General features: G+C 47.1%; 2 protein-coding genes across 8 annotated transcripts; one reads left to right on the plus strand and one right to left on the minus strand.

Annotated features, from left to right (window-relative positions):
* The first annotated feature begins 116 nt into the window (after positions 1 to 116).
* LOC131130103 (transcription initiation factor TFIID subunit 4-like) lies at positions 117 to 4,552 on the plus strand. Of its 6 annotated transcripts, none has more exons than XM_078790193.1 (17): positions 117 to 346; positions 474 to 567; positions 673 to 1,062; positions 1,165 to 1,283; positions 1,366 to 1,476; positions 1,536 to 1,637; positions 1,824 to 1,946; positions 2,027 to 2,116; positions 2,203 to 2,334; positions 2,407 to 2,539; positions 2,607 to 2,691; positions 2,759 to 2,919; positions 2,990 to 3,120; positions 3,661 to 3,786; positions 3,851 to 3,907; positions 3,985 to 4,092; positions 4,190 to 4,552. In XM_078790193.1, exons 3-17 carry the CDS (start codon positions 678 to 680, stop codon positions 4,313 to 4,315), a joined length of 1,989 nt encoding a protein of 662 aa, XP_078646319.1. In that variant the 5' UTR covers positions 117 to 346; positions 474 to 567; positions 673 to 677; the 3' UTR covers positions 4,316 to 4,552. The 6 variants fall into 6 exon arrangements, with proteins under 6 accessions (XP_078646319.1, XP_078646321.1, XP_057930239.2 ...); XM_078790195.1 differs by having other exon boundaries at positions 676 to 1,062; XM_058074256.2 differs by having other exon boundaries at positions 491 to 567.
* LOC131130102 (uncharacterized) lies at positions 3,587 to 12,896 on the minus strand. 2 transcript variants are annotated; one of them, XM_078790191.1, is made up of 6 exons: positions 8,429 to 12,896; positions 7,713 to 7,745; positions 6,708 to 6,880; positions 6,310 to 6,454; positions 5,823 to 6,128; positions 3,587 to 4,908 (listed from the first exon to the last, which is right to left on the minus strand). In XM_078790191.1, exons 1-6 carry the CDS (start codon positions 9,707 to 9,709, stop codon positions 4,729 to 4,731), a joined length of 2,118 nt encoding a protein of 705 aa, XP_078646317.1. In that variant the 5' UTR covers positions 9,710 to 12,896; the 3' UTR covers positions 3,587 to 4,728. The 2 variants fall into 2 exon arrangements, with proteins under 2 accessions (XP_078646317.1, XP_078646316.1); XM_078790190.1 differs by having other exon boundaries at positions 6,310 to 6,547.
* Positions 12,897 to 12,898: the final 2 nt, after the last annotated feature.

The following is a 12,898-nucleotide window of genomic DNA, read 5'->3' on the forward strand; positions in this document are numbered from 1 at the left end:
TCTTAATTGGTTTTAGTGTGCAACTGAACGCACCACCAGTCTAGCGTTCAGGATGCAAGGTGCGTCCGCTTCCCTGGAGGACTACGGAATTTACACACATGCCCCAGCGCTTGATTTGGCAGGCGCGTCGAATCCAGACTCGAAACCAATTGACTTCTTATTTCTCATTACATCATTTCAATTCCATGTCGTCTTAGGCACTTCTCATAGTTCCATTCATCTATCAACATGAAATCCCATTCGTGACGTTGGCAGTTTCATTCAAAGTGTTTTGACTCAACCGCTAATTGCGAGTTGGCTAACTTTGCACAGTTGGCGATGTTTTCAATTGAGCGCGTCAAATAAGGTTTGTATTTGAGTGGGTGCCGTGTATATGGAGTGAGTTAAGACATTTTTCTGCATTTTATGTTGATAAAACAGTTGTGGATTTATCTAAAAGAGCTAAATCACACCTGCCAATATTCTAAATATAGCATCTCTTTGGAGCTAGCTCCCTTTGAAGTAGCTGAAGGATCGTTTATTGTTCGTCTTGGGTCAAACAAAATCAACATTAATGCCGACAGGAAGGTACGTTTTTACATTTATTTTGGCAATCTTAATCTCACTTTAGATGAGTTTATGTTAGATTTTGCCAGTAAAGTTTATAATTCAATTGTGTCGCTTTCCACTCAGAAGTAATGATGTCCACAAATAAAGAGACAACTGGGACTATAAGAGAAGACATTCAAGTGAAGACATTAGCAATTCCAGCCAAGTGTGGCCCCATACCTTCTTCAGGTGTTTCCAAGGTGGATGTGGTCTCCACTGGCCCTGTTCTCCAAGCCAACACCTCATCAGTTCAGCCCCCTCAGACACCCTCCCCCGCCGTCATGGTGGTGACCACTGTGTCCAAGCCAGGTGGGATCGGCACCAACCATCTAACCAAAGCAGCTTTGAGCCAAGCCAGCTCCACTCAAGGAAGGACAGTGGTTATAACTGTGCCAAGGTCAGCAGGGCCACCGGTGGCTGTGACGTCTCGACCGGCTCAGACTCCGCTCCCCACCAACATCCAGATCCCGCCAGGTGAGCCTTATGGTTGTCTATAAAGGCCCGCTCTGAGGAGCTTGGTGTTTCCTCATTCTTTTGTCCATATCAGGTAAAATGAAAGTATGTGTTGATTGACAGGTATGATGCTGATCCGCAGTGAGAGTGGTCAGCTGATGCTGATGTCTCAGCAGGCTTTGGCCCAGGCTCAGCAGGGAGTGAAAAGCAGGAACGAGGCAGCAGGAAAACTGATCCCCCAGGTGTGTGTGTGAGGTCTGCTGGGGTGCTCCACTGTTCAGGTGTCAGCCACCATCCATATTAAAGATATTATTTCATCTCCAGGCGTCGACAGCAGCTGCAAGCCAAAGCAAAGAGAAGGTGACAGTGATCCGGATGACGGCTCCTCCTACTTTCCAGCCAGCAGCAGCGGTTCAGAAGACGGCGGCGGTGAAGGTGAAGGTACCACCATCCGGTTGTGACGGGCACCAGTTTGACTTGTACTGTACCTTCAGGTGATTGGCATGACTCCCAAAACACCCATGGTTCAGACCTGCAGCCTTGTGCAGCCAGTCGCCATGGAAACCAAGAAAGAGCCCCCACCTACATTTAGCCAAGTGAGTCTTCAATCACAGGTGTCCTGTTGACACCAGTCAGTAGAAGCATATGAAATTTGAACTTGTCCCCACTTTTGTTTATGGTTTGGCCTTGGAGGAGGTCTGTTCTGTACTGAGTGACATCACAACAAATTCACAAAATTGGCCCACACTAATTGTTTGCGTGACCGTCTATCCATCCATCAGGAGACCTTAGAGAGCGTGAAGAAGTGCAAGAACTTCCTGGTGACCCTGATGAAGCTAGCGTCCAGCAACTCCAACTCTGCCAACATGGCCAACAACGTGCGAGGCCTGGTCAGGAGTCTGCTGGTGTGGTTTTCTCGCTCCTTGCCATTCATGTTAGATGTGTCTGCTCATCGGGTCACGTGCCCACACTGTCTCCCCCGCAGGAAGGCAAGCTGGAAGCAGAGGAGTTCACAGAGGCACTCTATCAGGAGCTCAAGTCCACGCCACAGCCGTGCCTGGTGCCTTTTCTCAAGGTCGGGGTCACATGACACCTTTTATTCCTTTTGCTGCCTCCGCCACACTGAACTAAACATCACAGTTGTCTTTTCCCTTGTGTCAGAAAAGTCTTCCAGCTGTCCGTCGCCTCACCTCAGACCCCCAGTTATTCATCCAGCAGGCCTCATCTTCCTGCACCCCTGCTGTGAAGAAGCCCAGTGTGGACACAGTACCAAGTCCAAGACCAGCCCAGCAGGTGGACTGTGTGTTCTAAAGATCTCCATCATTGTAAAAACAATAATGTAACATCACTTGGCTGACATTCTAGCTGTCGAGTGGAGTAACGAGTCTGAGACCTGAGCTCACCATGTTGGCCCAGTCCAGAGCAGTCATCCCCAAGAACATCAGGCCCGCTTCCACAGCCAAAGTCACCCTGGTCCAAACAGGAAAACACATCACAGGTGCAATCAAACATCCTGGATAGTAGCAAGACATTGTTGAAGCAAAGTGTCGTAAATCTTTTTGTAGGAGCTTTCCCGCTGAAGCAGCCTTTTGTTCGAGATCCGCCCAGCACCCCTCGACTTGTATTCAGGGACACTTCAGCATCTTACAAGTAAGAAGATTACATTGGACACCTAAATCCATCACACTCCTGCTCTCATCTGTCTGTGTTCCCGCAGAGATGATGACGATATTAACGATGTGGCGTCCATGGCAGGAGTCAACCTGAGCGAGGAGAATGCTCAGAACCTGACCAGTGCGGTGGGTTCTGTGGTCCAGTCCTGTCAGGACCAGCTCTTCCTGTCTCCTACCCCTGTGCTCAGCAGAATCCTCCACACGGGTACAAATCGTTTGGTTTTTGACTCGTTTTGATACCAGCACTTCTTATCCTCCTGTGGGTTCTGCTTCAGGACGGGAGCTAGGGGTGACTGAAGTGGGTCCGGAGGTGGTGTCTCTGGTCTCTCATGCCACCCAGGAATGTCTCCGTGGGATCCTGGAGAAGCTCACTGTGATGGCAGAACTCCGCAAATCAGCAGTCAAGGTACTGGCCAATATGTCTACAGCCGTCTTCATTGTGCCCTCATTCACCTTCGGATCTCTACTAGCTCTAATTTGTAATTATTAAAACGTAAAAGAATGCGTTATTATTAAGGGTGTCACTAAATGTTCTGTTCATGAGACCAGATGGTACGAGAACCAAGACCAGGTGATGTTTTAACATAATTTTGAGAAAAGTACAATGAAAACAAAAAGGACAAAATGGAAATATACTAATTTCTACTACGTTACACCCTCTGTACCAACTCTGCCTCCACCCAAGACAGACTGTATGACTGACAATAGGGTTCAACCCCCTCTTGGAACAAACACACTAAGGTGCTAAAATCAGGAGGCGAGAGACGAGGAACATATGCATATGGCATACATATACCGTATGAGGACACGCATGCATGTGGCAATGTATCGCAGCCTGCACAATGTTTGAGTTCATTTTCATTTGTGTGATTAAATAATTGGTCCTAGGACGATGTCCTGAACCATTCGGATTTACAGAGTGACATAACCGTTCTGTGGATTGCAGGAGGACTTGTGGCACGCCAAAGTGAGCGATGTGCGCTCTCAGCTGCGCTTCCTGGAGGAAGTGGAGAGTTTGAAGAAGAAGCAGAAAGACGAGGAGGAGAAGGAGAGGCTGCTGCGCTTGGCCAGGGTAAGTCGGACACAAAGTGGACCAGCTTTTTGAGCGTCGGTCTCACATCAAATTTCTCACACAGAGTCGCTCCCACACTGAGGACCCCTTGCACCAGCAGCTCAAGCAGCGAGCCAAAGAGGTGACTCTTCACTATCTGTTGCTTACATCAACACAATTCAAGTTGCACAAATGTGTATGCCTGCGTTCTGTGTTTAGTTGCAACAAATAGAAGAAGCTCAGCTGCAGCAGCGCGAGGCAAACATCACTGCTCTGGCCGCCATCGGGCCACGTAAGAAGAGACCGCTCACTCAGATGGAAAGACAGGTAAAATTTTGGATGACTTCTGAAAGCCTGCTACTTTAGTTGCTGCGTACCTACTTGTGTATGTTTGTTTGTGTATATTTTTTTCTCTGTGTATCAGGTGTCCCTGCCGCCCAGACAGGGCTTTCAGCGCGTGACTCGGGTCATGTTGCGTGACTTGCTGGCGTGCATGGAGCAGGACAGCTTCCTGCGTCGCTCCCTCATTCTTTACAAAGCAATGCTGTGATAACTTGCCGGCTCCTCCCACTGATTGGTCCAATATGAATAATAATTGGTGTTTATATTGACTCATTTTTGTTCTTTCATATATTTTGTTATTTATGCAGCTGCTGCTGTGATTACAGCTCTTCTTTTTTTGGCGGGGGGTTTGTTATTTTTAAGTTCTCCTTACTTAACTTACTAAGTTGTAAAAGAGTTGCAAGTGTTAAATATGTTTCTTCATCCGTCACATTAAAAAAATGTCCACAAGCATTTTTTTGTCATCTTTCCGTGTTTTTCCTTTTTTTTTTTTTTTAAGAGGACAAACATTTTGTGTTGAATGTCACATGACAGCGTGATACAAAAACCCAGTCTTATACTATAAACAATAAGATGTATAATATTTACATGTCCATGTCGTATATGATTTCATATATCACCTCACTTCCTGTCAGGCGGAGTTGGCTCCAGCTCTTCGTGTTTGACTCGCAAGAGGGGGTGCCGGCCACCTAGCCCCGCCCTCTGGAGCACGTACTCACTGAAGTGAGAAGGGGAGTCCACGCCGCCGCCACACGAGCCGCACATGATACAGAAGCCTCTTTGCTGTAGTCGCTCCAACACCTGCAGCCACATGTGTACAAGTAAGCCACACACAACACGCAGCATAAAATGTTACACAAACACAGATGACTGTAAACCATATAGGCAAAGTATTTGGACTCACCTTAATGAAAGAAATGGTGATAAATGAGGAAAGGGTGGAACTTAGTGATGCAGACTTCCCATACATCCTACTGAGATGGAATTTAATAATGTTTCTCACCTTTAATTAATTACTTTTAATTACATTTTACATTAATGACGCTCTCAATTTTCTTTGCCCCCGTGGCAGGTTATTTATCATTCACACTCCATGCACAGAAATGTACGGTTAGTTACCAACACTTAGGGTACTTTGTTTGGACACATGATTTTGCAAAATCACCAAGTTACCAAAACCAAAGCCAAATTTGTTTGAGGTTTGACTGTACAAGATTTTAAACATACACAGTCATGGACAAAAATTTCTAAAATGGCGGAAATATATATATGTTTTTTTACAAAGTCCGCTGCCTCAGTTTTTATGATGTCAATTGCCACATACTCCAGAATCTAATGAAGAGTGACAAGATGAATGGCAAGTCCTGTTTGTCATGAAAATGAAGTTAATACCCCCCCCCCCCCCCCCCCCCAAAAAAAAAAATTTCCACTGCATTTGAGCCCTGTCACAAAAGGACCAACTGACAGCATGTAAGTCATTCTCTGGCAAGGACAAAACAAAGGCTGAAGATGATTGAGTGAAAATAACAGACTGTTAGCTTTAAAAAGGGGAGTGGTGCTGTTCATTGCTTAGCACAAAAAGCCCTATTAAACAATAACCAACAACAAGCAACAATAACCATATACTTTGGCCTTGATTGTACGCAAGTCTGAAAGGTGGGAAATGTATGATAGGGCTGTTTTTCTGTATACTCTGTGTGAGTGATGTTCCATACCTGGACAGAGTTGATGTGGCAGTAGTCACTGAGCGGAAAGCGGATAACGTGCTTGGAGTCACGTTCCCGTCTGCCGTATTGGGACTCGCACCCATTCTTATTGACCTCCGGGAAGACCTCCTCGATGGTGGAGTGGAGGCCACTTACGCTGATCCTCTCGGCCAGGTCTTGGGCTACCTGAACCGTGACACACTCCCACGGCTGCAAAGCGCTCTCTCGTTCCCGCTCTGCTCGCCAGTGACGTAGTTCTGCCTGCAAGGGAACCAGCTGGAAAAAGGAGGCCTCCTCGTAGAGCAGCTCGTACTCCTAAAAGATCAAAGATCAGCAACTTGGAGAATACTGTGGATATTGTATTTCCTGTATTATAGCCCCAAGTGGACAGATCAAAGATTCTATTTTTACCATCTACTTGCATTGGGGTCAAGTGGGGCTTCATCCAGCAGATGAAGCTGTGGTCAAAAAGTTATTGAGGGGCACGAACACTCACTTTGAAGTCATCCGGCAGGAGAAGCTTGGAGGTACGCAGGAAGTTGAGGATGTACCGGAAAATTGCGCCATCCCGATCGATGAAGTAGTGTTGCTTCAGACTGTCCAACACGATGGGCTCGCTTCCGTCGAACAGGCGTCCGATCCTGCCGCCACGTGTCACACGAGACGAAGACAAACACACTGCTAGCGCGTCACATACAGGGACTACTGAAGCAAATAGTCCACGAGTTTGCAGTCTAAAAAAAGACAATGTCCTCTGTGACACTGGAACCAGACATGTTTCCTAAAGAGTCAAGTCAATGAAGTCTTACAAGCTAACTTTTGCGATGAAATGCTGCCCCCTTGTGGTTACAAGCATACCAACATCACCCACAAGTTCTGCTGAGTGTCACTCACCGTGACTCGGAGTACCTGGTGAGTGTGGCCAGGCTGCTGGTGTACATGTGACCTCCGACGTCAATGTGGACGGGTGCGTTGGTTTTGGTGAGCTGGGCGGCGGCGGGGATGCCGGTTGAACACAGCGGAGGTACATAAGGAGCCGGCGTCTCACTGCTGTCACCGCCGCCATCCTAGGACACAAAAGGAGAAGGAGGTGACCACTAGGCGGCCATATTGGTGACAGGCACGGGCTGTGGTAAAACAGGCTGTGTTGAAACAGACAATAACACACAGACCGTGAAAGACTAGATCCAGCTGACATAGCATCAAGCAACATGCGACCTGAAGGCGACATTGCTGAGGTTTCTAAATGCATTAAATGAGTCATCCTAAAATGTACCCCGCCTCCCTCCCTCGTCCATCTGCAATCCAGAAGCATCCGCTGTCGCTTGGCCTGAGACTCCAGACTCGCTAAAACACAAGTAATGGCCGCCTCAGGCTCGCCATTGGCCTCCACTGACGGGTTCTTTCCATGATGCACCTCTTCTCTTTCTCATCCATTCACATTCTTTAACAATATTTGTTACCGCCATCTTAAGCCTCTTTTTTTTTTACTCTGTTTTTCCCATCCAAGAGCTTTACAGTCATATGTCATATTAGTCATGTGTTTCATTAGAAGCAAATTACTTTTTTTTTTTTACTGAGAACAAACATAACCAAGCAGGCGTCATTCACCTTGAGGCTGTCACTGTAGTGCATGCTGGGTAAGTTCATTAGCAAGGCAAGGTTACCCATGGCAACCGAAGTGAGTGTACTTGACAAATTCACACTCCGTGGACACATCATTAAGTCAAAATGGTCATGGTCAAAAACATTGGCACCCCTTTACTTTGCATCAGAACATCCCCAAAAGCAGAGAAACATTAGCATTTGAATGAAAAGGGACACCATGACAGGAGACCCAAGAAGACCCCATTGTTGATGCAGACATAAAAAAACAGGCTGGAGTTTGTCAACACTTACCTGGAGAAGCCCAAATCCTTCTGGAGGAATGTCCTGTGGACAGATGAGACCAGAGTAAAGCTTTTGGATGACGGACATCACTGTTTCCATGTTCACAAAACAGTCCCTTGGGAATCAGCAACTCCAACCACTTCTGCCTAATGCTCATTAGACCCAAATAAACATTTCCTAGGAACCTAGAGAAGCAGGGCTAGGGGAAATGGCAGGCCTATAGCGTATCTGGACACGCCCATATAAGGAAGTCCGGATCGCATTGACGCCACAAAGCTTATTGTTAGGAAAAACTCTGAAACCGAGCATTCCATCCCAAAGTTCTTTCCGGGCTCACTTCCAAATACACAAACATAATTATCTGAAACTTTGCTTAACAAATACAATATTCTAACAACATTTAAAGGTCAGATGAATGGAAAAAGCATAATCGGTCCCCTTTAAGGTGTTTTTGACACTCACGACTTTTTGGAGTTGTATGTGGAATTATCACATTTGGCTTTTTTCTCTGCCTTTCTTGGTGTTCCGATGCAAACAAAAGAAAAAACATGTGAATGGGGTCACTTGGATACATGTTGTCCTGAAAAGATGCTAAAACCAATCCAATCAAAACATGCTAAGCTAAGCTACTATCTGAGCTGTGTGTTGAAAGTGACAAAGCATTTAGTTTTATATCAAATTATATATTTAATTAATAATATACAGAGGGCCAATGGTGTGACTACCTGTTTGACTGTGGAGAGGACAGTGTGCTGCGCATGTCTTTGACTACCCTCCAGAGGAGACAGTGCGCGTCTTTTCGGGTGAGGAGAGGGAAGGAGTCTACTGGGCTCCACGTGACCCTGTCGCGTCTCTGTGGCAACGCAGCTCGCTGTGGTAGCAGCGCCCACGACGCCGTCGAGCGTTGCTATGGCCACGGCTCCTATGCAGTGATTAGTGTAGGTCTTGGACAGCTTGGCCGCGCGAGACAGCATCTGCATGCGCGTACCCAGCAGGTTCTTGCCGATGGCCTTGTTCTCGAACCACGTGACCTCCGAGGTGCAGCAATGATCCCGGGGCCTCTGGAAGAAGGCCCGACACAGGGGGTTCCTTTTGGACAAGTACCGGACGAAGCTGGCGTACGGGCAGAGATCCGTACACGTCTCGTACATTCGCGGCAGGGTGACGCCATCCGCCTCGGGTTTTCTCCTGGGGTGACGGGACTTGTGGTAGGGTCCCAGGGCTTTGAAGTAGACGAACTTCCGGCCGTGCTCGTCCACGGCCAGACCGAATGAGTCCTCCTGCAGCTCCCTCTGGTTCTCGCGGCCTCTGGTGCAGAAGTACATGCAGGTCTCGAACCAGACCTTGTTCAGGAGTCCAAACGGCGTGTCCACGTCGAACATTGACGACTCGTACAGTCTGCGCAGGTCCGAGCGAGTAATGGCTTGCTTCTGGACTACCGGCCCCGCCCCCTGCTCCTCCAGACGCCGGATGACCGCCGCCAGGGTCAAGTTGGCGTTGCGCAGCTCCGGGTCCTTGGTGAGGTCCAGGGTTCGGCAGTAGGGCGGGTCGTTGAGGTATCGGTTTAGAGAGCTGCGGATGCTAATGAGGGAGGACTTGCTGTACAGCTGGCCACTTTTGGAGCGGGCTTCCGCGTAGAAGGAGCGCAGCAGCGCGCACAGGTCCTCCTTGGATAGACTTTCAAAGTCCGGACTCTGAGCCTTCTCGCTCAGGTATTCCCTGAAAATCCGGACAGCGTAGCGGGTCGCCAGGCGGGTGTTCTCACTGAGCTTGTTCCGCTCAGAGCGCGGGAAATGAGTGGCCAGGTGAGAGTCTGTCACTGCGGGGGGGCTGCTGCACTCCCCCTCGTCCACACTCCTGCTGAGGACTTCCACTGTACTGCCTGAAACCCAGTCCAGGTCCTCCCCTTCCTCCTCCTCCTCCCCGGTGATCTGTACCTCCTGGATGTCCTCATCGTCCCCCCAGCTGGTGTGCTCCGTGTCTCCGCTGTCAGACATTCTCGCCATATTGCAGTCTGCATAGAAGCAGTCCTCTCGCACTGCGCATGCGCTATATTGGACCGCAGCGCCAAAAAAGCCCCTTTTGTGTTTTAGTGACCTTCAACCGCGCACGCTCTTATTTTAAGCTAATAGGAATGTGCACGGCTGCACTGTGGACTAAAAGAACAACGTTAACTCTTTCATGAAGCATAACATGTTTATTTAACTTTAATCAATTAAATTTAGCTGATTAAAGTGCCTCATTGTGTTACCTAAAAGAAACATGACATCTTAGCATTCTTACATATACATCATTTTCCATTCACTTTAATGTTACCCGCTATCACATACACCAACTAATTACATCTACATAAAAATGTAAACAGAAAAGAGATTATTCACATTACAGACAGACATGTAAATTTCACAGGTCTGAGTAGATTCTATGGTAAGGAAATTATTTAGTTATTATCGTCACTTACCCCAGAAAGTGATTAATTAGCAACAGAATTACTGCAATTAGTTACCTGGGAAATGTTTGCATTAGTTGTTTTATTTTTATTTTTTTAAACCTTCAAATATGTAAAAGTATTGAGCATTGTGGTGCTGTGAGACTTTCATTGGATTAGGGCTGAGGGAGGAGCCTGTGTCTTAGAGTTTGCTAACAAAAGGGACTATGGGACTTTGTTTTACCAAGTCAGAAACCACAGCTTTTCTTGGCTAGCTATTTAGTCTCAGGTGTTGTTGTGGAGAACAACGGTAATTGAAGTGACATCCAGATCACTTATAGAGATGAGTGTGTTTTAACTTTTTAGATATTCACATTACCAGTTACTGTTACAATAATGGCACCGTTGTTTTTGAGTTCATTGCTCCCAACACTAGAAGTGACCACATACATAATGTTTCTCCTTCATCTCACTCAGCCGTGACATTAGCCACCATGCTAAATAAGGTCAAGCAGGAAATGCGGGTGCCACTTATGGTGGTGATTTTGGCCAATCCTTCTGTGCATACGTAACGCACTTAAAACTCAATAAACAAATGAATGCAGTTATAAAATCTTGTTTTTATCATCTTCGGCTTTTATCTATAATTAAATCTTTTTTATCTTTGCGACACTTTGAAAATGCACGCTTTTATTTCATCACATCTGGACTACTGTAACGCACTTTACTCTGGAATTAGCCAAAAGTCTCCCTCCCGCTTACAGTTAGTCCAGAACTCTGCGGCACGGCTTTTAACAGGAACCAAAAAGGGGGAGCACATCACCCCAATTCTGGCCTCCCTGCATTGGTTGCCTGTTTGCTTTAGGATTTATTTTAAGATGTTATTATTTGTTTTTAAGGCGTTGAATGGGCTGGCCCCCAAATACATCTCGGACCTCATCCAAATTTACACTCCAGCGCGGTCACTGAGGTCCGAGGGCCAGCTCTAACTTGTGGTGCCCAAGACGAGACTTAAGACCAGGGGAGACCGAGCCTTTTCTGTGGTTGACCACAAGCTATGGAACTCTCTCCCCTGATGATGATGCAATATCCATCCATCCATCCTTCTGCCCATCTTCTTCTGCTTATCTGAGGTCAGGTCGTGGGGCAGCCTAAGAAGAGAAGCCCAGACTTCCTTCTCCCCATCTACTTCGCCTAGCTCCTCCCAGCGAATCCCAAGACATTCCCAGGGCAGTCCCGGGTCTTCCCCGAGGCCTCCTACCAGTCAGATGTGCCCTAAACACCTCCCCAGGGAGGCATCCGGGAAGCATCCGGACCAGATACACGAAGCACCTCATCTGGTTCCTCTCAATGCGGTTTCTCTTGGATGACAGTGCTTATGCCACTACTTCTCACCCTCATGGTGATTTGCAACCACTTGTTATCGCCAACATTTGGATCGCAACATAAAATCCAGTACTGCGCACTCACTGTTGGAGGCATGTTGAGTGAACTAAGAGCCCACAGCCTTTTTCCGTATACTTTGCATTGGAATTATGTACTCAAAATACTTAGTGTGAGTATGGCAGTGCACAAATTGAGACAGCCACAGTGAGTGTTGCAGCCACTAACAAGTTTTGGAGGCCAAACAGAAGCAGCTGTGCCTCCAGTTTCATCTCGTTACGAGAAGCATTTAATTGTCAGCCATCTTGCTTCACAGACGCTGCTCACTTAGCAATTAGCCAAGCTTCTGATATACAGCACAAGTCTGATTTGTATGCACTTTGTTCACACACTGATAAGAACGGTCCTGAGCGCACGTGTGCCTTTTTTTTCCATTTTATCAACGCTTGCATGCCAGCGTCGCCGCGGGGGGTCGGGAGAAATAACATAGCTCGCCTTCAAAAAGGAGATGTGCACATTGACGGTTTTGAGGGGGGAGGAAGGGACATGCAGGTAATTTGCTCCTTGACTAATCAGCAAAGCATTTACACAAAGAACACACTTTAGCTAGCAGGCAACCTGAACAGATTAAATGTGCGAAGATGTGTGCGTGTGCGTGCATGTTCAAGTGAGGATAATGTGTGTGCTGAGTCGTATGCAGTGCAGGAGTGTTGGAGCGGAGGAGGTTGGAGCAGTTTAAAAGTGAAAGATGAGGTGCAGAAACGTGAACTATTTGTGCAAAATGTGAGCAGTGAAAAAACAGAAAAAGACAAACTGGATTCGTCTACAATGAAGCCAATGTTAAACTCCAAAAGGCCTAACTTTTTTAGACGGTTAAGAATGTTAAAATGCGACTTAAAACATGGCCTGTACATTTAATGAAGCTTTTTTGATGGCCAATTTGACCCTGGCACTGGGTCAACAAATTGTCAATGTGTGAGTGTCCATACGCTGATGTACAGTCAGGCCGATAGTGACATCTGCTGGTTGAAATGAAACATTCCGTGTGACAAAACATTGTACACGTTCATAAACATGTGCAATTCATCCACCCATCTTCTATGCCGCTTATCCTCACTAGGGTGGCGGGTATGCTGGAGCCTATCCCAGAGGTGAGAGGCGGGGTACAGCCTACACTGGTCGCCAGCCAATCACAGGGCACATATAGACAAACAACCATTCACACTCACATTCATACCTATGGACAATTTGGAGTCGCCAATTAACCTAGCATGTTTTTGGAATGTGGGAGGAAACCGGAGTACCCGGAGAAAACCCACGCACACGCAAACTCCTCTGTGACATTGTCCAGAACTTCCGATTGTGTGGCCAACATGCTAACCAC

This window comes from Doryrhamphus excisus, linkage group LG4 (genome assembly GCF_037039965.1).
Source record: "Doryrhamphus excisus strain RoL-2023G ecotype Guam linkage group LG4, RoL_Dexc_Guam_v1.1, whole genome shotgun sequence".
NCBI classification, from domain to species: domain Eukaryota; kingdom Metazoa; phylum Chordata; class Actinopteri; order Syngnathiformes; family Syngnathidae; genus Doryrhamphus; species Doryrhamphus excisus.